This window comes from Haliotis cracherodii, unplaced genomic scaffold (genome assembly GCF_022045235.1).
Source record: "Haliotis cracherodii isolate W230 unplaced genomic scaffold, xgHalCrac1.p SCAF_5, whole genome shotgun sequence".
In the NCBI taxonomy this organism is placed as follows: domain Eukaryota; kingdom Metazoa; phylum Mollusca; class Gastropoda; order Lepetellida; family Haliotidae; genus Haliotis; species Haliotis cracherodii.
This window is the reverse complement of record NW_027266308.1, coordinates 54,422,545-54,448,430: the sequence shown is the minus strand read 5'-3', so window position 1 is coordinate 54,448,430 and position 25,886 is coordinate 54,422,545. Positions and strand designations below refer to the sequence as shown.

General features: G+C 39.0%; 2 protein-coding genes across 2 annotated transcripts; both read left to right on the top strand.

Annotated features, from left to right (window-relative positions):
• The first annotated feature begins 326 nt into the window (after nt 1–326).
• LOC139442819 (anti-sigma-I factor RsgI6-like) lies at nt 327–9,729 on the top strand. Its single transcript, XM_071223716.1, has 12 exons — nt 327–504; nt 686–834; nt 1,783–1,881; nt 3,701–3,857; nt 4,536–4,581; nt 4,678–4,833; nt 5,218–5,273; nt 5,562–5,699; nt 7,857–8,028; nt 8,402–8,512; nt 8,855–9,073; nt 9,475–9,729. The coding sequence occupies exons 1-12, from the start codon at nt 341–343 to the stop codon at nt 9,694–9,696; spliced, it is 1,689 nt and encodes a 562-aa protein (XP_071079817.1). The 5' UTR covers nt 327–340; the 3' UTR covers nt 9,697–9,729.
• Nucleotides 9,730–13,478: 3,749 nt separating this feature from the next.
• Nucleotides 13,479–23,390, top strand: LOC139442821 (uncharacterized). The gene is made up of 12 exons (XM_071223717.1): nt 13,479–13,686; nt 14,047–14,195; nt 14,504–14,602; nt 15,158–15,314; nt 15,595–15,640; nt 15,734–15,889; nt 16,390–16,445; nt 17,606–17,743; nt 18,561–18,732; nt 19,367–19,477; nt 22,542–22,760; nt 23,145–23,390. Exons 1-12 carry the CDS (start codon nt 13,523–13,525, stop codon nt 23,364–23,366), a joined length of 1,689 nt encoding a protein of 562 aa, XP_071079818.1. The 5' UTR covers nt 13,479–13,522; the 3' UTR covers nt 23,367–23,390.
• Nucleotides 23,391–25,886: the final 2,496 nt, after the last annotated feature.

Here is a 25,886-nt window from a genome sequence, read left to right as displayed (position 1 = left end):
GAGACCCCTTCGGCTAGAGAACAGAGATACAGGTAAGACTGTCAATTAGATTAAAGCCATTGGCAGTTCAACGCCATTGACGTATTAAATATTTATATGCATTTATTAAAGAAAAAGCATATAGAAAAAGCAGTAGGATAATTTTCAATATTTTCACTCTTTCCCATGGTGTACGTTCATAAAGATGTTACCTTCGAACGTTAAGGATATATTTTTCCACAGATATTTAAAATGACCTTAACACCGAAAGAAGCATTGGTGAATGTGAGAGATAAGGTCTAGAATGTATTGTCAAAGATAACCAGCTGTTACTCAGTGTCGTGGCTAATTCCTACCAGGTATGTCGACGCTGGTGCTGCTGTGTCTGCTGCCCCTCACGTGGGGGCAAAATATCGTCCAGAATGGAAACATGGAAACAATGGATCATTGGAACTGTTGGAACATACATTGTGAGCTGACCACTGATCATCATAGTGGACAACATGGGATCAAAGCCTCTGGCAGGTAGATAAATAAATGTTGCATCAATCAACTATTAATCATAACTATTTCTTTTGATAATATGTTAGAATATTTTGGGGGGAGGGTAGTATAATAAACAGCAACACCATTTTAAACTAAGTTTGGACCGCCGGAATTAATTAAGTTTAACAGTATCACAATTATTTTTTTTTCCGTGTTTCAGAAACCACTATTACGAAGGACCCTCACAGACCCTCAGTGGACTTAAGGCTAATGGACGCTATAAGGTCGACGGGTGGATAAAACTGCTGAACGACCAATCAGGCCATCTTGGACAAAATGTGGAATTAGAGGTGTCCGTTGACCTCAACAGTAGGTTCTGTAGCTCACTTCTTAGTCTAGAACTATATTGGTAAGAATAGCAAAATGTTAATTTACTTCCTTCCACCATTTGCGTTTCACAAGACAAAAAGTTAGTTTTTTAGTATTGTGTTGGTAATTAATGCGGTTTTGAATCATTATGTGCTAATTGCAGCCATATTTAAACTACTGTTTGATCGTGTTATTCAATAAGTCATATTTATTATTTAATAAACGTGGGGGATATTACAGAAATACAAAGAGGTATCGAGTGATGGTAAGAAAAATGAAAGACTATGTGTGACATGACAATCAACAGAACAAGTAAGGATAAGATTTATGAATGAACAACTTCTTTATTACAATTAGGTGCGACATTTCGGTGTAGGTTCTAACACCGTTATCAAGCAAGTGACGGGTGAAGTAAAAAGATGAGCGTTTGCAACGCTTTAATCTATAGAGATCAAACATTCGTTTAAAGCATTTACGGTTTATATGGTACGGTCAGAATATATTCGTAAGTTCTGAAGCTCAATTATATCAATGTTTCCTCGTTAATCCAGAACGTATTGACATGATTGTATTTATGTGTTCATGTTGGTGGCAAATGCAGCTAATTACACACTCTCTGCTTTTGTTTGCGTTTCACACAATAAAATGCGTCAATTGGTTTTATTATTCTGTATTCTGTATTTTGTTGGTGATAAATTTGGTTTTCACATTCATGTGCTAACAGCAGGTGAATGTATGTCTGATAGTTTTACTTACATATTCATTTACATAGGATGCGAAACATTTATATAATTCATATATGTATGTATTTATTTTTTTATACACCAGTCCTGCAATCTGAATGTCAGTACGTCTATATTTATACCTCACTAAGTGCAATATGGGTGTTTGAAGGAATATAATCATGTTTCAGTTCCGTTAAGGTTTCGCTGCATCATTGTGTTGTAGGTGGGAAGAAGGCATACATTGCTGCAGCCAGTCATCCTCTCGCCAGATCCTCCGATGGCTGGATTCACCTGACGGGGGACTTCAACGCTCCTGCTGACGGTAATGTGGTCTTTGATTCGACGAAGGCAGTCCAGAGCAATCCAATGACATCCAACGCAATCTGAATTGTAAATATTCTTGGACGCCCCTGGTCACGGCATATGCTGTATTTGCTTGTAACAAGACAACCCAAAGCAACCCCAAGACGTCAGACGTGATCCAGATAAATCCAAATGAATAAGTATTTTAATATGATCAGGAAGGTTGTGATTTCATTTTTGGAAATCCTGGCATAAGCAGCCACTTGATGCGTTGAGGGCTTGCAGTGAACGTTCTGTGTATGGAGCGAGAGCTATGTATTCCAATCTGGCACCAGTGGCTCCAAACGACCAGTTGTTTATTCACAGACAACACTGATATCACGAAGACCGATATGATCGATTAATCAAAACTGAAAATCAGCTCTTGAAAATTGTGAGGGACATTCATTATATACTTGTATTGTGTAATTTAGGAATAGAACGTAAGTAACATTTCTTTGTGTCCACATTGGTATCCGGAATAGTCGACCCAGGTTGACGTAATCACCAACAGTGCTGCACTTGGCAGTCCAAGTCTTCCGCACACGTCGCCAGTTTGTACAGGTCTGCCTCGCAGCATTCTTGTTGTACAAGTACCCTTCTTACAGTACCCGTTGTCTTCCTCGGGTGGATGTGACGTACTCAACTTTGCGTGATGCAGGTCCAGCCAGGGTTTGGTATCCACTCTTCTAATGATGTGTCTTACATAATATAGCCACTAATTTCAGTCAAAACAGCTCGGGTGAATTTAGCTATGAGACTAAACAGATCTACTCCGTGAACATATCAGTGACAACAAATTGTGAAACAGTAAAATATGAAGACATACACTTCAAAAGGATTACAGTTTACTTTCAATTGACCTACTCACTTGCGAAAACAAAGTGGTTATGTCAACGAGGCCTATTAAACTCACTTGTAAAACCAAGCAGTAAGCACCATTTCACAAACTTCAGTGAAAATAAACACATTTGCAGTTTAACCAAGCCCATTATAACTTCCAAAAGATTGCCAGTGTCTGGGTCATATCATTATGATTAAAGGGTGTGTGGCAGTTAAAACATATTCCACTGTCTGACAACTGAGTGTCTGACAAATAGGAGGACCCCGGATAAGTATATTCATAATACTTATGACATTCGCAGGAATGTGTATGGGCATATGGCTTTCATGCTAAATACAGAGTTGATTGATTGGTAATACCACTGTTCAGGTAAATAACGGATGCATGAATGTCCTGCGTTGGCTGTTATAAATTCAAAAACTCTATGATGCTGAGTGTTTATTTCAACAATCTTGGATGATCATGACCTCCGACAGAGATAAGGGAATCATGGTAAATGAGCGATGAATATGAACATAGCGGGTACAGTTTTTTCAACTTTGACAGATTAAACATATTCCATAGTATTAAAGGTCCCTTTTAAGAGAAATTTCACTTTCCATGTAATATTTTAGGTTCCATGATCAGATAATGATGTCAATGTATGGTCCTGAACGCGTGAAATGTAATGCCTTTTCATGGTATTGTCATTTCTATGTTCTTTTTCACTCTTCGGTATAAAATCGTCCAGTGGCTATTACCAAGGTCCCTCACCTGATATAAACTTTACCCGTGTCTGTGATCTGAGATCAATATGAACACAGCCGATGCAGTTGTTGTAACGTCCCCAGATAAACCAGAACGATGAAAGTCACTTTCCAGGCAGCAGTTCAGGATACAGGATCATGACACGATGCATGGACTCGGCGCCTTGTTCTTTCATGGTATTGTCATTGTCATTTTTTTTTACTCTTAGGAATAAAATCGTCCAGTGTGTATTACCAAGGCCCATCACCTGGTGTCAACTTTGTGGTTGACTCCGTAGCTGTCACACCCCTGGCGTCCAATACCCACTGGCGTGCAGAATCGGATGCCACCATAGAGAAACTGAGGAAAAGTGACATCAACTTTCAGTAGGTTATGTCACATGTTTAGCTTCATATGTGTAGGTGACATAGATGACCCCATTGTGTCTATGTCTGTTCGTGGAACTATAGAAACAGGAACAGTCGTTTTTAATTTCTTATGTCCAGGTCACATAGAGGACCTCTTGTGTCTTTGGTCTAGACGACAAAGATTACCCCTTGTGTCTACGTCTGTTCTTGGAGCTGTGGAATAACAAGTGTTGTTTAGGTCCTTGAAAGGCATTTAGAAGTGATTCACATAAGGAAGAGAATATATGGATGTCAACTTCTTCATTATGAGGAACATAATTGTGTTCCTCATTATAAAGTGTTGTTTAGTTTGTCAAGAAACTGTGAGATGTTGATGATGCGATGTTAAAACTTAACTCGCGTGTGACTTGAAGTTTGCTAAGATTAAACCTGTTATGATATGTCTAGTTATATCTTTTCAACTGGTAAATGAGAGTAACAAAATTGAAAGTTAAAGCAGTTAATGAGGTCGGTGCTAATCAGTCTATCAAAAACTAACTGCATACTAAGTATTCAATAAAATATGAGAAAATATAACTTAAGTGAATTTTGCAAGCAATCCTTGCACTGAAAACAAGTATTAATGACAATAAGTTTATGCTTCAGTTTTACTCCTCTGTAAATTGTACGAAAACGTTTTTTCATAATACATTTCAGTGTCAGCACTGCTGGGGGAATTTCCGACAATCAAGTTGAAATTGATGTGAGTGCTGATTATTAATTTAAACTAATTTATCAACAATCTTGATTTGTATAAGAAAGCGTTACATCCAACCCCATGCCAACTTGCTCGTTCTAGGTCATTCAAACAAAGAAATCGTTTGCATTCGGAACTGCCGTAAACTGTGGCGAGTATCTCAATGGCGACCAGAGATACATAAACTTCATCAACAAACACTTCAACTGGGCAGTCACAGAGAATGCTCTTAAATGGGACTTAATGGAACGTCAGAAGGTAATGATATGTCCTGTGTCTCTCTCTCTCTCTCTCTCTCTCTCTCTCTCTCTCTCTCTCTCTCTCTCTCTCTCTCTCTCTCTCTCTCTCTCTCTCTCTCTCTCTCTCTCCTTTTTTGGACTTTCTTTCAACATTAAGATAACACAACAGGACACGGCCAATCGTTTCAAGAATACCAGTCCTATTTGGCTGGCCTGGACCCGTTCCACAAAGCGACCTTAGTGCGATTGTAAGGCTATGATAAAGTGTGGGAATTGCATCCCCTTTGCGCTAAGATCGCTTTGTGAACCGGGCCCTGGACTCTATTTTCTGGACTAGTGCCTTGTTGAAAATGCAATATTACAAAGAACATGTAATATTCAAAGAACCCTTGTTCTGTAACAGGGCAACATCAACTATGACGTTCCAATCAACGCCATCAAGAAGTTGAGATCCAATGGGTGAGATATATTATATATTAAAGTCTACCCATTGCTTTGTATCTTAACATAAATCATTCGATTTACTGTGAGTATAACATCAAGCCACACGTAATTAACCAATTATTCAATTCAATTCAATAAGTTTTGATTGGTGAGTGTGTACTTACCGATACTGCTTATTACTTCCTGATAATAACAATAACAGTTCGTGTTAGATGCACGAATTCAGAAAATGACCTTGCAAAGGTACAGTGATGCTCCCAAATGAAAATGGTAATCATTTACATTGTTCTTTTTCTCCTGCAGAATCAAGGTGCGAGCTCACAATATTGTCTGGTCCGTTGATCAGTATGTCCCTCAATGGGTTCGCCCACTGCGCGGTCAGACACTGAAGGACACAGTGAAACACAGGATACAAGACATTGTTGGACGAACCAAGGACCTGTAAGTTATAACATATCAAATAAATACAGGCTATTTCATGTGTCGAGTGAAATATCATGTTTCTCTCATCGAGTGACGTCCCCCGCCGTGATATTGCTGGAATATTGCTAGAAGCGGCGTAAAACCATACTCACTCACTCACTCATCGAGTGACGGGAGGGAAAGGAGGTATCTCCTTTTCCCCTGTCAGGAGATGAGAGAAACATGATATATCACGATACACATGAAATATCCTATTTATTATATACTTATATACCTTGAAACGTAAATTCTCCCCACCTAACACACGGGGACGGTTCACCACCCCTTGTATTTGCAACTAAGAAAGTAGTTTCGTGTTTGCAAAATCTTAAATAATGTAAACAAAAGTATCAAACAATATTTAGGGTCAAGAAACTTCTTTGTCATATATTTCGATATGTATACATACAAAATAACTTGTTTGATAGGCATTACTTAGAAATTGACCTGTGACAAGTTAGACACAATTTTATGGATAACAACTTCTTGAATATTGTAAAAAGAAGTTGTTATCCATAAAATTGTGTATACAAAATCATCTTTAACAAAAAAATATTCTTGAAAACTAGGAGACCGCTGTTGAAAGCGAAAGAATACACACAGGTCAAGTAATAAAAATGGCGCTTTGCGAAACGAACAGTCTCGATTGACGAGTTAAATGAGAAATTAACATTTAATGACGAAACATTTTCGAGAGAATTACAAAGGGCAAAGAAATGACCGTCTTTCATTATTTTGCCTTGTCAATGTGGAACTAACGTAAAAAGGACTTGACACTTACGATAAAGGGAGACAATATAAGGGGGGGGGGGGGGTAACTCTTGTATGACAATAGTTTCGTCAAAGTGTCAAGTCAGTCTTTCACACTGAAGTATATAATAATAAACACGCTTCCATTTTACGATTCCTACTATAGCATAAAGACGTGTTTATGGATCACTGAACCGCCTCCGTGGTCCAGTAGTAGAGCGTCCGGAGTTCGAGTCCCGGCCGCGTCATACCAATAGACGTTAAAAGATGGTACTTGTTGTTACCCTGTCTGGCGCTCGACATTAAGGGGCTAAAACAAGGACTGGTCGGCTCGGAGTATGTATGCTGTGTCTGAGTGGGGTATTCATGTTAAACTGCGGCATGGTATCTCAGTGAGCTAGCACTATAAATCGGCATCAGTACAAATAACAAGTACAAACAGCCACACAAACACACACATGTACATGCAATACTCTTGGACGCGACGTTAAACACTATTTCACCTCACCTTATGGATCACTGTCAAATTGTTATGACCAAAAGACGTTAAAAGATCTGAGTGGCGTATTCATGTTAAACTGTGGTCTAGAACTATAAATCGGCATCAGTTCAGACTAGTACAAGCAGCCACACACACAGGCATGTAAGTGCAATAATCTTTGACGCGACGTTAAACCCCATTTCACCTCACCTCAAATTGTTATGATATTAGAAGTCGACAAGAAGGAAAAGTTGAAGTTATCCTTCTTGCCAGTCTTCATGCATAAATCTAAATATGAATCAGTTGAGGCGGTCTCACTGGTATTTTTCATTACTAGCTCAGGTGGGTAAATCGATGTAAGGGAATTGGCTATTTGAACATTATTTAACGATATAGAAATACCTGAAGTTGAACTTCTTGGCCAAATTCCCTTGTTATAATTTTGCCAATTCTAGCAGAGTCTATCTGAGTCTACTTTTTGCCTTCTCCATATTTCACATTGATGTTATCTATGAGGAAATCCAGTATTTGACATATTGTTTACTCAGCAAACTTCAGATGACATTTTCTTTTATTTTTTAAAAATATTTCCTGAGCCCTTGAATATTAAGGTTTAACTATATTTGTGTTTTTTTCCTTAGGTTTGTCGTGTCCGATAATGGGACACAAATTTGAAAAAAACAAATAAATCCTTTGAGCTTCTGAGAATCCACATGGTATATTCACTTGTCTGAAATACTATCTGTGTGTATATAGAATTTCCTCCTTGATTGTATTAAGGATTATGTTTAATCTTTGAGACAGGAATTTGTTGGTACATTTGGTAGACACTGTATGGATTCTTAATTAAGAAGTCATTTCTTAAATATGTTCATGTTAGCTCTATAAATGATGTATCCTTACAGCGTGGAACACTGGGACGTTGACAACGAGAACCTCCACGGCTTCTGGTTCCAGAACACCCTCAACGATAGAGACTACAACCTGGACATATTCCGTATCGCTCACCAAGCTGGGCCCAATGTTAAAATGTTTCTCAATGACTACAGTGTTGTGGCATCGGGTGGAATGACTGGGGTAAGACGTGATCCAGTCTGTTCACTATGTTTTCTTATCCTTGGATAATTTATTTAAATTTCTCGTCACAGTTGTGCTCTTAAGTTTATGCTAAATACAGAGTAGTGGGGAGGAAAATATGTTTCTTGTCGTTGTGTATTTCACTGTTAAAGACACTGTTAAACCACTTCATTTTAGTGGATTCAAATACAATATATAATGTAATCTTCGTTTTCTTTCTTTTACCGTTTTGAAATATTTGAATTGAATTTGATTGCCCATGAAAGGCATAATAATGACCAAAGAAGAAAAAAGAGTCGTGCGCAATATTTCTATATCTTGCGGGAATTGTTGATGGTATTATTGGCCTTGAATATGTTTCATTTCCACCCAGGCATACCGTGACCAGGCCATCAGGTTCAAGAACGCACACGTTGGTCTGTATGGAGTCGGTGTCCAGTGTCATTTTGGAGACAATGTTGAACCAGACCCAACGTTGATCAAGGTAACTGAAATCCAAAGGAATTATAATCATTGCTACAAAAAGATATTTGTCCCATCTATTAACGTTTAGTCCTTCAGATATAAATGAATTCCACAAGTTACATTTTGTTCCAAATTCAAAGAAAAATATAAAAAATACTCTCAGTAAGTGAGTAAATTTATTAATCATTATAATACACAGGGTATGTTTTGGATGATGATAACAATGTGGATGCTGATCATATTAATGATATTTGTAAATACGATTTGGATACAATGTGTATACCATTATCTTACGAAGATGATGATGATGATGACGGTTATTCTTCACGGTTTCCACAATGCTTTATGTTGTTACCACCAGCAACATCTAGATACCATTGCCCAAGCTGGAGTCCCTATCTGGATCACTGAACTAGATTTGATTAATGCTGATGAGAACAAACGAGCAGACTGGTACGAGACCGCCCTGAGGGCGTTCTATGGCCACCCAGCTGTTGAGGGGATCATGTTTTGGGGATTCTGGAGTGAGAGACACTGGAAGGGGGAACAAGCCACACTGGTATCTGGAAATGCGTTCAGGGTAGGCATAACAAGCAACTACATAAAAACATATTTTATTTCACGTACTTTTATCTTAATACGATTATATTATTATATATCATATTTATGCACACGTGGCTCTTAAATACTTAAGGAGAGAGCACAGGTAGGAATAATTTGAGTTTAATATATTCAACGTTTGGGATCTTCGAAATACTTGATGGCAGAAAAAACTTTCGTTTATGCTTTTTTTAAGGACTGGACTACTGATCAAACGAAATTACAAGCGTTTTGTACTTATGTATGTGTAAGATCACCCCTGTGATTTCATAAATAGGTGGCGTTGTATCCTACATTTACACTGACTCTAATAGGCGTCACTTTACATAATAGATAATTACGCATTTAAACACATAAATACAGCTCTTTTACATGTTGTAGATAAACGCCGCTGGTCAACGTTTCCTTGACCTCACAGAGAAACAATGGATGACCAACGAAAACCACAAGCTGTCACAATCCGGCAAGAACTTTAAAGTCCGTGGTTTCCATGGCGATTACACGATTAAAGTCAAGGTCAACGGGAAGGAAGTTCCCTCCCTCGCGCAGTCATTTACCTTGGGTACATCGGCTCATACTGTAACCCTCCACGTTCATAATTAGTACAATCAGAGTGAATAAAGTGCGTCGGACATATTGTGTGTTGTATATTGTTATGATGAGGTCGTCACTGCGTGCAGGATAGCTTGATTCATTTCACTTCTATGTTATCATCAGTTGGATGCATTATCAGCCTTTAGTCAAAGGAGTATTGAATGTATGTCATTGTTATTCTGAAGGAAACCTGATTCTCATAATTTGAGATAATTTCAATTCTCATGTTAGGTAATATGTAAAATGTACAATTTTAAAATTATTATGGCAGCTGTTGTTAATTAGATATTTTACATTGTTACAGTATATTTCATTTAATTGAATGACGTCTTATAACCCAGTTCACGAATAGTTTATCTTTTTAAGGACAAAGGACTTCGGGACCCCATGAAGATCCGGGGTAGAGTAGGTCTTCAAGAACCCATGCTTGCCGTAAAAGGTGACTATGCTTGTCGTAAGATGCGACTAACGGGATCGGGTGATCAAGCTCGCTTACTTGGTTGACGCATGTCATCGTATCCTAATCGATGACCGATGCTCATGATGTCAATCACGTGATTGTCTGGTCCAGACTCGATTTTTTACAGACCACCGTCATATAGGTGGAATATTGATTAGTGCGGCGTTAAACAACTATAAACAAAACAAACACAATATCCCACAATATTTCCATTTCAGGGACCACCTGCAGAAAGTATTTGAGACAAGTGAAACCAATACAATGTGCGGTTCGTGAAAAGGCGACTATCGTAAGAGGCGACTAACGGGATCGGTTGGTCAGGCTCGCTGACTTGGTTGATGCATGTCATCGATACCAATTGCGTGGACCGATGCTCATGTGGTCAATCACTGGATTGTCTGGTCCAGACTTGATTATTTACAGACCGCTGTCATATAGCTGGAATATTGCTGAGTGAGGCGTTAAACAACAAACAAACAATACAATGTGCAATCTAGAAAAATTCAATTCCGTCCAAACATTTTATTTTTCCACTATCCCTTAAACGTAAAGGAAAGGTTTTGTCACAAAACGCGGCAACCATAAATATGCAAATAGGCTTCACGTATATCGATCATTAGATATCGTTTAATTATGGTCAAATAGCTTCTTTTCTTCCACTTATTTACCCACCGGAATTAGAAATAAAAGCGACCAGCGAAACCGCTTCAACTGTTTCCAATTAGATATATGCATGAAGATCCCGAGTGACAATGAAGTATCTACAAGACAAGAGGGGTGACTTCAACTTTCCAATTGTCCACCTTCCCTTTCTGTCGAGCAACATTCCAGCAGTTTCAGCCTTTGGTGTCTTCAATGGTATAAACGAACATGATCTTTCTACGGAGAATTCTTATAAAATGTTTATGATGAAATAGGAATCGTACAATGGAATCTGCATTTAGCAGAGATTTCTCATGATTATGTAAAAGGTTTTATCGCTTTGTTCAATTCCACAATGAATACTGAGCGGACTTACTCACAATATGTCATTTTACAACAGACAAAGTGGCACACAGTCCGTATAACACTTACATTTTGAAACCGTATGTTTGTGTGTACCGACTTCACACAATGGATTTAGCAGACTGAGATCTCTTTCTTATAGAAAGAGTTTTGTCGATTATATTTACTGACGTAGTCACTCTGCTCACTAACTTGCGCTGACCATGACAGAAGTTTTTAAACCATTTGTGCTTTATCTGTATGGTAATTTTAGTCAAGTCACTTTGTCAATTGTCACGATCTAACATAGATAGCCTCTATCTTCACACTGCAAGACAAGAATTGTCAAAAGAAATGCTTCCAGTTTTAAAATACTTAAACATCGGCGGTACTAATCATTGTCTGTGCAATATATATAAGGTTATAATGCGTTTTGTATGAAATGAATGAAACATGAAGAGATATTCTTGCATCACAGATACTAGGAAAGGAATTTATATAATGTAAGCCTTAATATCTGGATATTTGTAAGTGTTGCGAATGTGCAAATATGCTATAGAGTTACACGTTTTGAGCCATCACATGACCTGTTGGTTATTTTTTTCAGGAATATATAATAAGAAAAGATTAGAGATTAGAGATTCAATCCAGCTGTGCCTTTTTCAAATAACATCTTTGGACAGTAGATCACTTGAGTATACAAATGGAAGCGTATAAGTGTCACATTTTAAACAAATATATCATCTACGTAGATACTGATAACATCTACGTAGATGATACTTTCATCTACGTAGATACTAATAACATCTACGTAGATGATACTTTCATCTACGTAGATACTGATAACATCTACGTAGTTGATACTTTCATCTACGAAGATACTAATAACATCTACGAAGAAGATACTTTCATCTACGTAGATACTAATAACATCTACGTAGATACTAATAACATCTACGTAGATACTGATAACATCTACGTAGATGAAACTTTCATCTACGTATATACTAATAACATCTACGTATATGCTAATAATATAGTTTGTCATATAGCGTTATATCGATGCGATAAACCAAACCAAAAGACTTTGAATCACGATCCGATAAATATGTAAATGAGGTTGCCTAGCAGGAACTTCTTTCAAGTTCGATACACGAATATGCCCTTTTTCTCAATTTACTATGGATTAACGTTCCCAATATGATGAAATAGGCGTTCCCCAATGTGTCGCCATGTTTGTTTAGAAAAAAAACAGGACCGCAAGTCGTTTGACTCTACATGATAAATTGGGCGGTTCACTCAAACATTGTATTCATGCGCAATTTCTAAAGCTTCTTTATTTTCAATACCCATCAATTTAAGAATGACATTATATGATCAAGATAAATAAAAATCATATTGTATTTTAGAATTTGGCACTAATACGCTTCCATACATACCCATTCTCTTCATGTAAATGAATAAGATAAATAGATGTGATTAATTCTGAAGAAAACAAACGAGCCGACTGAAACGAGGCATCGCTGAGAGCGTTCTATGGCCACCCGGATGTTGAAGGAATCGTGTGGTGGGGAATCTGGGGTCAGAGACACTGGAGAGGGAACCCCCAGTCTGGGCGTCGGGAGACTCCATAGTCAGAACTTATTAATCCTTCTTAATCCTGTATTCTCTCCTCTATCATAATTTATCTTCTCTCTTTCAGTCTGTAGTCTCTCGTCTTTTACACTCTACTCTCCAATAACTTTCTATCTCTCTATTCTTTCATAATCTTTCTGCTCTCATGAACTCTCTATCGTGTAATCATGTAATGTGTCCCCATCATTCCCAGACAAACCAATTGTTGACCACAAGAGCATCGATCCATGCCGTCTGGGCTAGAAAAGCGATGCAGGTAGGCTAAACTATTGTCAGCTCAAGGTGAGGTGAGGTAAAATGGAGTTTAACGTCGAGTCCAAGATTATTGCACTTATATAGCGACGTAGATGCGTATGTGTGTGTGTGTGAAGGGTGGGGGTTGAGGGGGGGCTGCATGTACTAGTCCGGACTGATGGCGATTTATAGTGAGATACCAAGCCGTAGCTATACCCCATTAGGACACAGTATACTGACTTCGACCCGTCCACTTCTTGTTTTAGCCCCTTTATGGCAAGCGCCAGGCAGTTTTACAAGTACCATCTTTTAACGTCTTTTGGAATGACGCGGCCGGGGGTCGGACCCCTGACCTCCCGCTCTCCGGGCGGACGCTCAACCAGTAGACCACGATCGCATTAGATATCAATTATAACCTTCACACTATAAGGTATGCAGTGGTCTTTCCAGAAGATAAGGTTTGGAATGTATTGTCAAAGACAACCAGCTGTTACTCAGTGTCTTGGCTGCTTGTTACCAGGTATGTCGATGCTGGTGCTGCTGTGTCTGCTGTCCCTCACGTGGGGGCAAAATATCGTCCAGAATGGAAACATGGAAACAATGGATCATTGGAACTGTTGGAACATACATTGTGAGCTGACCACTGATCACCATAGTGGACAACATGGGATCAAAGCCTCTGGCAGGTAGGTAAATAAATGTTGCAACAATCAAAATGACCACCTCTTCCCTCAGTAAAGACAATGCATAACAATGTTCCATGAACATGATAATAGTTCAAGAAATCTTATTCAATATTTAATATTCAATCATTTCTAAACAACTACAGAACATTATTTTGTAACAACATTTACAGTACTCATAATGATCCGAGCAATTTCATTTTGATAATGTATTAGAATAAAGTTGTTTTTTGTTGTTTTGTTGGTTTTTTTGTTTTTTTTGGGTTTTTTTGGGGGGGGGGGGATAGTACAAGACATAACAACACTATTTTTAAATGAAGTTCAACACACCACAAATCTTTTTTTTAAATCCGTGTATTTCAGAAACCATGATTACGAAGGGCCATCGCAGACCCTCAGTGGACTTAAGGCTAATGGACGCTATAAGGTCGACGGGTGGGTAAAACTGCTGAACGACCAGGCAGGACAACTTGGACAAAATGTGGAGTTGGAGGTGTCCGTTGACCTTAACAGTAGGTTCTGTAGCTCACTTCTAAGTCAAGACGTTTGTATTAGCGTTTTCATCTTGGTATGAAGAGCATAATATATTGTCTTTCGTCGTTATCGATTCACAAGACAAAAGGCTTTAATTTGACTTATTATTCATTATTTTGTAGGTGATAAATGTGGTTTGGAATCAATTAATGCTATCTGCAGCCATATTGAAAATCACTTTGAATCGTGTTACTTTGAATATGGTTATCGTGTCAACCATTAGGTTTTGGAGAAATATAATCATGTTACAATTCCGTTAACGTTTTGTTGCATCGCTGTGTTGTAGGTGGGAAGAAGGCATACATTCCTACAGCCACCCATCCTCTCGCCAGATCCTCCGATGGCTGGATTCACCTGACGGGGGACTTCAACGCTCCTAATGAGGGTAATGTGGTATTTTATTGAACCAACGCAATCTTTTGAAATTCAACGAAAACTGAATTGTAAATATTTGTGTGCGCTCCTCGTAATAGTACATACTGTGTGTGATTGTACCAAAACAACCCAATGACGTCCAACACGATCCAAAGCATTCAAGTTTTCAAAAATATTTCTTGTGTTAGAAAGGAGATCATTCCACTTCCTTGAAGCAGGAGAGCTGCTTAGTTTAATAACGAGTTCCAGGTGAAATGAACTGATTTTGAATGTTCTTTGTGTTCATTCTCTTGGAGTTGCTTGTCATAAATTCTAAAATACAATGTTTATCTCAGATTTCTACAATGGCCTCCTTTGTCACAAATACGGAAACTCAATGGTCAAAGATTGATCAATAAAAACACAACAGATGGAGTTGTTTTAAAGTCCCCAGATAAACCAGAACGATGAAAATCTCTTTCCAGGTAACAGTTGAGGATAGGTGATCATGATACGATGCATGGTTCTTGGCGCCTTGTTCTTTCATGATATTCTCATTGTCGCTTCTTTGTCATTTTACTCTTAGGTATAAAATCGTCCAGTGTGTATTACCAAGGCCCATCACCCGGTATAAACTTTGTGGTTGACTCCGTGGCTGTGACACCCTTCGCGTCCAATACCCACTGGCGTGCAGAATCGGATGCTAACATAGAGAAACTGAGGAAAAGTGACATCAACTTTCAGTAGGTTATGTTACATATTTAGCTTCATATGTGTAGGTGACATCGAAATCTAATGGTTGTTCTCTTACGAAAAAAAAATAAACGTAAATGGGGGTCATGCTTATGAATTCACCGAAACATAGCAACTTACTTGGCAGCCAATATAATTTTAGAAATCATAATTTCTTGTGTATATCTGAATATAAGTATGGATTGAATCATTGAATCAATAAGCCATATACTTAAGTTTTCAGTTTCATTTGTAAATGGTATGTTTGACGCTTTTCATGATACATTTCAGCGTCACCACTGCTGGGGGGATTTCCGACAACCAAGTTGAAATTGACGTGAGTGTTTATCAGTTTCTTGTTTTTTAAATAGTTTATGAACAAATATGACAAACTGTGACACCCACTCTCATGCCAATATGTTTCTTCCAGGTCATTCAAACAAAGAAATCGTTTGCATTTGGGACCGTCGTGGACTGTAAGGAGTATGTCCATGGCGACCAGAGATACATCAACTTCGTTAACAAGCATTTCAACTGGGCAGTCACAGGGAATGCTCTCAAATGGGACTTAATGGAACCTCAGAAGGTACTACCTGGGATCTGACGAGTCTAGTGGTTCTCTTTATGGCCATGGGTTCGAATCCCAGTTCGGCCCGATTATGTTTCTAGGTTTGTCAGCACCATACCTGTGCTCATGGGTTTAACCAAAAGATGGAAATGTCCAAATGATATAAATGGAATACCGTCAAAGCGGCGTTAAACCGAACTCAGTCACTCGCTCACTCACTCACTCAAGAAAAAGCATTTGTAAGCAAAACTTTAAATGAATAAAAAAAATCAAGCAACTGAGGAATGTGGACTTCATAATCTGGATATGATGGTGTATTGCTTCAGTTGACATGAAGGCAAAATTCACGATTAAAAATCGAAATCACCCCTCTTGTCGGTTTGGTACAGATGCTGTCATATCGAATGTCAATGCACATGTAGTATGGCAGGTTAACACGTTCATGATTTGTCATTTCTCACGTCACTGATTTTCTTGTGAAATATGTAATGTTACAAATGTACATTGTTCTACTACAGGGCAACATCAACTATAACTGGGGCATGGACGCTGTTAAGAAGCTGAGATCCAATGGGTAAGACAGTTAGCAAGCGAATCCATTGTCGTCGGTTTTCATACTGACATTGATTTTATCTTTAATATCAAGCAACAAGTAATCCAAGACAAGAATCTATATTATATTTTGGGGATTGTGGCATAATTTCTCCCGCATATAATTTACAAAATGTGTCACTATCAACACCCAAATGTCAAAGGAAGGACAACCTTCCAAAGTTACACGTGGAAATCCTGCAATGGACTCTTCTGGTACGGATTCCTTGTGATTATACAAATGTTTCTGTCGCTTTTATATACACTCACCCCCAAAGGAAACGCGAATACGATAAATGTTGATTAATATGGGAAGACTTACTCATATTCAAAAGATATGAGATTGAGATGCTGACGTTCATGAACGCATCTCATCTGACGTCATAGATCCAAGACTTGAGATGAACCATTTGTCTCGTGAAGGATTAGCTCGTAAAGTTTTGAAATCAAGAGCAGCATATTGTGATAAGAATAAAGGCACTCTGTGGTAACAGTTGACGGATTGATAGTTTTGTCATTAATTGGCACACATTGGAAACATCTCTCCTCAGCATACATACTTCTCTATTTCTTTCTGTTCGCGTTTCTTTTGGCGGTGAGTATATTACTTATCAATTACATTGTATTTCCAAGATTCATAAAAATTACCATGCTTCCGAGATCACAAGTGTAAGATTAGTTCATAATCTGAAACCTTGATTTTAATACAAAATCCGTCACTCACATCAAGAAAATATTCCAAGGGAGAAGACAAATGAAGATAACATATTTATCTATTGTACCATGACATTTATCATAAGGCGCAGTAAAGTATGCAATCATCTAACCGTTATTTGTGACGACCACTGCGAAAGAAATATTTACTATTTGAAAGCCTTTCTGTTTTAACTTGACCGATAGGTTATTTCAAATATTAATTTTACGTAATCACCATTCCTTAATTGTTAGAAGCAAGTGTGGGAACATATTTTATGTTTAATTCCTAAAAAGACTGCATATACATTTCAGTTATGGCATTTAACCATGATTAAATATCATCATATTATGTCAACAATGGCACTGACAGAAAATGCTATTGCTAAGGTACAGTGATGCTCCCAAATGAAAACGGCAATCATCTACATTGTCATGTTTCTCCTGCAGAATCAAGATTCGAGCTCACAACATTGTCTGGTCAGTGGAACAGTTTGTCCCTCAATGGGTTCGCCCACTGCGCGGTCAGACACTGAAGGACACAGTGAAACACAGGATACAAGACATTGTTGGACGAACCAAGAACTAGTAAGTTATAAACACACTGATTGGTCTGCAGTGACACTTCTGGAACTCGAATTCGGAGTGACCATCAAAATATGTCGAGTTATCCGGAATTCGACGCGCGATCTGATGAGAGATCCTTTTCAGGATGTCAAGACAATTTCCAACTCTATTCCATGTAAATGATTTTTTAGTCCGATTGAAGTGATTGTATCTTATTTTACACAACGGTAAACTATCATCTGTCTGCTTCGTTGATGTATGGGATGTCATGTCAACAACAAACATCTTTTTGTACCTTTTCCCATAAATGCTCATCAATGTAGGTCCCAGTACCAAATGACCCATGAAGATTCCGGGGTAGAATAGGTCTTCAACAACCCATGCTTGTCGTAAAAGGTGACTATGCTTGTCGTAAAAGGCGACTAACGGGATCGGGTGGTCAGGCTCGCTGACTTGGTTGATGCATGTCATCGATCCCAATTGCATGGATCGATGATCATTATATCAATCACTGGATTGTCTGGTCCAGACTCGATTATTTACAGACCGCCGTCATATAGATGGAATATTGCTGAGTGCGGCGTTAAACAACAACAAACCAACCCAAACCAAACCCAGTACCAAATTCTTATCGGAAGAACATAAGATAGGGATCGGGTGGTCCGCTTCTGTGATCTGGCTGATTATGTGTCATCGTGCCCCGATGTTGTTAAATGACATGCTCTCAGTCACTGGTTTGTCTGGCCAAGACCCGTTTTTTTACAGACTGGCGTGATGTAGCGGGAATATCGTTGACTACTATTCGGATGTTAGCTCTATACATTGTGTAACCTTACAGCGTGGAACACTGGGACGTTGACAACGAGAACCTCCACGGCTTCTGGTTCCAGAACACCCTCAACGATAGAGACTACAACCTAGACATATTCCGTATCGCTCATCAAGCTGGGCCCAATGTTAAACTGTTCCTCAATGACTACAGTGTTGTGTCATCGGGCGGGTTGACTGGTGTATGTATTCTTTAATGAAACCTTTGGTTTTTCTTATTGTTAAAGGCACAATCAAACCTTTATATATAAAAATCAAATAAAATTAGTATGATTTAATCTTCGATTTCTTTCTTTTACAAATTTAGGGAATTCATTCCAAATCAATTTGTTGCGATTTCAATGCATAACTATCATTTAAATGAAAAAAGGTGAAGGGCAGTATTTCTATTTCTTGCGTGAATTGTTGATGGTATTATAGGCCATGATCCGTTGTCTAGTTGTAGACCGCCCCCCCCGGGGAGCGGAAGGTCTGGGGTTCGAACCCCGGCCACGTCATACCAAAAGACGTTAAAAGATGGTACTTGTTGTTACCCTGTCTGGCGCTCGGCATTAAGGGGCTAAAACAAGGACTGGTCGGCTCGGAGTCAGTATACTGTGTCTGAGTGGGGTATTCATGTTAAACTGCGGTATGGTATCTCAGTGAGCTAGCACTATAAATCGGTATCAGTCCGGACTAGTACAAGCAGCCACACAAACACACATACGTACATGCACGTCGCTATATAAGTGCAATAATCTTGGACGCGACGTTAAACCCCATTTCACCTCACCTCACCTATTATAGGCCATAAAAAGGTTTCAATTTTCTATTCAGGCATACCGTGAGCAGGCCATCAGGTTCAAGAACGCAAACGTCGGGCTCTCGGGAATCGGTGTCCAATGTCATTTTCCAGAGAATGTTGAACCTGACCCAACACTGATCAAGGTATCCCGAACACAAAGGAACTATATTATTAATTATTCTTTTTGCGCTATCGCGTCACTGGTTTGTCATGCCCGCTGTTACTGTCTGGTCAAGACTCGGTTGTTTACAGGCTGTCGTATGGCAGGGGTACTGCTGTGTGTCGTAGGGCAACAAACACTTACGGTGCTGAACAGATTGAGTGAGTGGCGGTGCTACCGGCAGGGAGGACGCCTGGTGTCATTACTGGTTTTCAATTATCACCGACCCGTGAAGATTCCGGGGTAGAATAGGTCTTAAGCAACCCAGCTTGCCGTAAAAGGTGACTATGCTTGTCGTTAAAGGCGAAAAAGGTAGTCAGGCTCGCTGACTTGGTTGATGTATGTCATCAATCCCAATTGCGTGGATCGATGCTCATGACATTAACCACTGGATTGTCTGGTCCAGACTCGATTATTTACAGACCGCCGTCATATGGCTGGAGAATTGCTGAGTGCGGCGTTAAACAACAAACCAACCAACCAACCAAATCAATTATCCATTGATATAATTTTCACCACCAGTTAGCCTTCATGCCCAATGGAATCTGTTTCGACTGATAATCGAGATTGATTATTCTCTGTTCTGTATTCAAAAGATATTTGTCCCACCTATTAAATTTTACTCCTCACTTAAGTCAACACTGCAAAAAGACCTAGGCGAATCAGATAATGAATTCTTCAATTTGTACTTTTTTACCTATTCCAATACAAAGATGTGTCAACGTTAGTAAGTAAGATATTTGTTTTTCTAATAAATAAGACAGCTACGCGAAACAAAGAAGAACGAAGCGTTGCTTATTTCACGATAAAACATTGTTCTATCATGGCGTCATTTCTGGATATTCGAAAAAGCGCTCTCAGATGACGTCGTAAATAGGATAACGTTATCTTTGAGAGGGGAGTGTCTAGTGAGTTGCTCCCAATAGATGTGGCTTGACAGCAGGGCTGCAACGATACAGGAAGGTCACGATACGATACGCATCTCGATATTCTGGTCACGATGCGATACGTATCTCGATACGCAATGATAAAAAAAAAACAAGATAAAGAATGTCAAGATTGAACTTTTCATGATTTTGGAACAGTCAAAATTATTTTATAATAACAAGACTACTGAAGTTGTTCAGCTTCAAAGTGGAACTTTCTCTAACTTTCCTTCAAAACAATTCAAAGTTCAAACACCAGAAAATAATTAATGCACTCCACCATTGATACAACTTCAAAGAATTTTGATGCAAGAAATTGTATCTGAAATTATGGTTTTATCAGGAATAATATATTGCAATATCGTGTTACCTTAGTTGCAGCTTTTACTTTATATGTATACTTAAAATTATAAGAACCACAAGTGTAGCAATTTGGTACTGGTGATTGCTGTTGCAGGATATTTTTACGTATGGAACAATTTGACCACCGTAGGGACTTCCCGTGCTACATGTATTCCGATTGCGAAAACGTTAGGTTGACATATATTAGCCTAGTTGCCACAGATATGACTTTTAACGAGTCAAAGTATGGCATTTTTAATATTATATGTATCCATTCTCTAGCAACTAAAGTTCGTTTCAATGCGTCAAAAGCGGTAATCTGACCGTGGTTGCTGTATCTCTTCACACACGATTTCACATAACTTAATGAAAACAATATTAAATGAAATTTTGAATAAAATTAATAAAATATATTACAAACACAAGTCCAGATATACAATGAACACGTTTTAATAACAAGATAGTATAATAATGGTATTGAATTGCGTACTTCAGTTCGGATTTGCTGACTGGTATTTTCGGTGTTATGTGCTTGCGGTGATCAGCTGATAATATCTTATGAGATGGGGAAAAACATCTATCGGTGTATAACCTCAGCTTATTAAAAAAGTAAGTACGTTTAGGGGAGCCATGCGTTACCGCGCGCTATAACCAAGTTAGCAGTTTATTGAAAGGCACAATAGCGAGGAAACGCTGTACTTGTCGTATATCGTATCGTGGGTCAAGTATCGCGATGCATCGGAATATCGGTGTATCGTTTGCCCCTTGCTTGACAGCGTAGATGAACGCATTGGCCGTACGATTGCACGCAAACGTTGGGAAAATATGACAATCGGTATTGGGAGACAAAGGTGCAGATAAACGACCTGAAAATTGTGAGAATACCAAACAAAACCCCCCTGTACATAACATGGAGTCATCATTATTTAAATTTTGGTAAATGTTTTTACAGCTTGTACAATTTATTGACATTCTTTAAAAGGCTGTACAACATGTTAATATCTCATATAAGCGATAAATGACTCTTGTTTATCAAGGTACTGTAAGTCCCCATGGTCCCCAGTATGGTGGTCTGCCTTCAGTTGCTGACGATCTATAGCCCGTTTTTATATTGTGTCGTCTGTTGTAATCTGATTATTTCATTGTTCTGAAACTAGTTTTACATTTAGAATCTGTGATATTTTGCTAGTTGTTAAACTGTCCTTCGGCGACAGGTCTTAAGATATTATATCAATGCATAACTTGCTCAAGTCACGATATGGCTGAAACATTGCCGATGTGACTTTAAATATTAACTCACTCACTCACTCTTGTTTATCGTACAATAAAACACTGCAGGGAGAATACACTTGAGGGTTGGGACCCTCATGGTTTATTTTCCAGCTGTGTTGTAGTGTACGATAAACAACTCCCACTCGTCGTTTATTTATTAAATAATGCGCATTAGTCTAATAAAACATATGATGGTGATGAAGCATAATGATGATGATGAGTGAGTGAGTACGGTTTTACGCCGCTTTTAGCAATATTCCAGCAATATCACGGCGGGGGACACCAGAAATGGGCTTCACACATTGTATCCATGTCGGGAATCGAACCCGGGTCTTCGGGGTGACGAGCGAACGCTTTAACCACTAGGCTACCCGACCACCCCTTGATGATGATGAGGAGGAGGAGGAGGAGGATGGTGATGGTAATAAAATGATGTTTGTAATTATGTCATATGGTATTAAGTACTCATCATATAAATCCCTAAAATATATATTATTCTACCATCAGCAACATCTAGATACCATCGGGCAAGCTGGCGTCCCTATCTGGGTCACTGAATTAGATGTGACTAATTCAGATGAAAACAAACGAGCAGACTGGTACGAGACAGCTCTAAGGGCGTTCTATGGCCACCCGGCTGTTGGGGGAGTCATGTTTTGGGGATTCTGGAGCGAGAGACACTGGAGAGGAGATGCGGCCGCAATGGTATCGGGGAACGCGTTCAGGGTAGGCATACCAAAAAACTAATTTCATTCAGGTATATTTCGATCTTAATACGAATATATTATTGTACAATATATCAATTTATCAAAACGACGATCTTCAATACTTAAGAATAGGACGTAAATATGAATAATTAAATAAACATTTGGGTCTTCCCATAAATTAATGGCATAAAATAAAATAAGGAAGGACTGCAGTAACAAAAAGCAGTAACATGTAAGAATACTAATGTGTGTGTGTGCGTGCGTGCGTGCGTGCGTGCGTGTGTGCGTGCGTGCATGCGTGCGTGCGTGCGTGTGTGTGTGTGTGTGGACGATATTTGCATTGCAAATATAGATGATTATGCATTTGCATCGGAAGTAAATACAGCTGTGTTACATGCTGTAGTTAAACGCCGCTGGTCAACGTTTCCTTGACCTCACAGAGAAACAATGGATGACCAACGAAAACCACAAGCTGTCACAATCCGGCAAGAACTTTAAAGTCCGTGGTTTCCATGGCGACTACACGATTAAAGTCAAGGTCAACGGGAAGGAAGTTCCCTCCCTCGCGCAGTCATTTACCTTGGGTACATCGGCTCATACAGTAACCCTCCACGTTCATAATTAGTACAATCACAGTGAATAAAGTGCGTCGGACATATTGTGTGTTGTGTGTTGTTATGACAAGTTTGTCGTTGGTTGGTTGGTTGTTTTACGCCGCACTCAGCAATATTCCAGCTATATGACGGCGGTCTGTAAATAATCGAGTCTTGACCAGACAATCCAGTGATTTACATCATGAGCATCGATCCACGCAATTGGGATACGATGACATGCATCAACCAAGACAGCAATCCTGACCACCCGATCCCGTTAGTCACCTCTTACGACAAGCATAGTCGCCTTTTACGGCAAGCATGGGTTGCTGAAGACCTACTCTACCCCGGATCTTTACGAGTCGACAAGTTTGTCACCACAAACAGGATAACTTGAGTCATTTAACATCTGTGTTATCATTTGCAGGATACATGATCAGCCACTGTTATTCAAAACAGTTGTGAGATTTAAAATGACACACATGTTGAACAAAAAGAAATGACCGTTCTTGTGAATGTCATTACTATTTTGGAGGAAACAGGATTTTGATCGGTCAATAAGAGGTGTCAAATCTCGTATAATAAACGTCATACTATTAAAACAAAATAAAGAATAAAAAAGATATTATTTCTACCCAAAGTTAAAATACTGTAAAGACAAAAACAAAAGAACTCCATAGTCCTCGTATTTAATACATTGACTACAATTTCGTTCCCCATCATTCCGTACAGGAGGCCTCACGCCAATCAAACATCAAACATGTGATGTAGGTTGATTTAAACCCGAACGACCCAATCCGACTTGGTCCAACTGCATGAAACAGAAAAACGTGAAAAGCAAATATTTGTTTTCCCTCTCGATCATATTTTATACGTGGAAACCTAAAAATAGTATTGATGACGGAGTGAGTGAGTGAGTGAGGTGAGGTGAAATGGGGTTTAACATCGCGTCCAAGGTTATTGCACTTATATAGGAACGTGCATGCACGTGTGTGTGTGTGTGTGTGTGGCTGCTTGTACTAGTCAGGACTGATGCCGATTTTATAGTGCTAGCCCACTCTGACACAGTATACTGACTCCGAGCATCAGACAGGGTAACAACAAGTACCATCTTTTAACGTCTTTTGGCATGACGCGGTAGGGGTTCGACCTTTGCGTTATCCGGGCGGACGCTCTACCGCTAGACCACGGTTTGTGATGGTTTGTGTTTAACTCAGTATTTCAGTGTCAGGAAACATTGTAAAAATTATATTGGAGAGGTGCTGACAAACCAAGGGTCGTAATCAGGGGGAATTCGGGAACCGAACCCGCCATCAGCGGATCGTTGCACGGGTAAGGATCAGAACTCTGAAGGCGAATTGCGGCGTGTTGGACCACATGGAGACCCGTACCACCGATCTAGATTCTGATCTTTTAAGATAAGAAAGCATTCCACTAACAGGTGTTAAGAACCCAAAGTCGGACCTCAAATTCCTCATGATCTGTTAAATACGAGACATTTGAAGTTATTTTGAGTTATATAAAAACTCAAATAATTATTTCAGTTGTTGTTTATATACTATTATATACTATTATATACCAGGATTCTGTTACCCAAAATGACCCCATTGGTGAGAAGTTCCCAAGAAAGAGTCAGCTAATCTCTGTGAAAATTTGGTGTCCAATCACAGGTTAAAACTTGATAAAAAGAAACACAAAGAAGGATGTAGAAGATACGAGGGGCATTCAAATTGTTTTGCAACTTGGGCATTTGTGTTTACACAAACAATGTCAACTTGTGGCAGGTGTGACACTAGTCATAACATTCCAGACACAACAATAAGTTAGATGTGATGGCTTCATTCACCTAAGGGTGGTCACAAACATGGATTCTCTCAAACAACGCGCTGTAATAAAGTTCCACACATGCTCCGGTTCACAAGTCGAGAATTGCACAGTAGACTACTACCCTAACATAGCAGAAATTGGTCGATCCGTTTCTTCCCGCTGGTAAGGCATCTCCAGTGTCTTGTCGTAAATTCAACGCGACGTCTTCCTTGAAGAACGTAATAATTCCATGACGACATATTTCAATCTACCATATCGTGCTAGGTTCCTTAAAAAACATGTACTACACATCAATAAATTGACATCAATATTATCTCCGATAGGCACTATATCAAGTGACGATATTCTTTGAGAATGAAAATAAGAATGTTGTAAACAAGTCATAAAATTAATTATCTTTTCTATCTATACTGAACCGCAAAAGAAACGTCACCCCAAGTAACATTGCATAAAAAGTTGTCATTTAAATATCTGGGTAAATTTGTCAAAGTTTCTAAAATTTGATATTACCTTGTCCGGAAAAAGGAAATTTGATGACAAAAAAACAAAGCAGATGACAATAAAACCGATCGCCTAAGCGATCAAGATCGCTTTGTTACTGCTGCGGAAACTGCTCGACAGACCATGGGGCCACACCAGCGACACATTAGTGCGGAGACCGTGTGTCGACGATTGACGAGAAGACACCTCCACTGTCACAGGCCACACTGAGGACTCATTCTGAC

Bases quoted from the DNA above. Each gene is read 5' to 3' on its own strand.
- LOC139442819 (XM_071223716.1), top strand. From the start codon at position 341: ATGTCGACGCTGGTGCTGCTGTGTCTGCTGCCCCTCACGTGGGGGCAA. The intron at 1,882-3,700 runs GTAATGTGGTCT...TTTTACTCTTAG, and splicing joins CTTCAACGCTCCTGCTGACG to GAATAAAATCGTCCAGTGTG. The intron at 9,074-9,474 runs GTAGGCATAACA...TACATGTTGTAG, and splicing joins TATCTGGAAATGCGTTCAGG to ATAAACGCCGCTGGTCAACG.
- LOC139442821 (XM_071223717.1), top strand. From the start codon at position 13,523: ATGTCGATGCTGGTGCTGCTGTGTCTGCTGTCCCTCACGTGGGGGCAA. The intron at 17,744-18,560 runs GTAAGTTATAAA...GTAACCTTACAG, and splicing joins GTTGGACGAACCAAGAACTA to CGTGGAACACTGGGACGTTG. The intron at 22,761-23,144 runs GTAGGCATACCA...TACATGCTGTAG, and splicing joins TATCGGGGAACGCGTTCAGG to TTAAACGCCGCTGGTCAACG.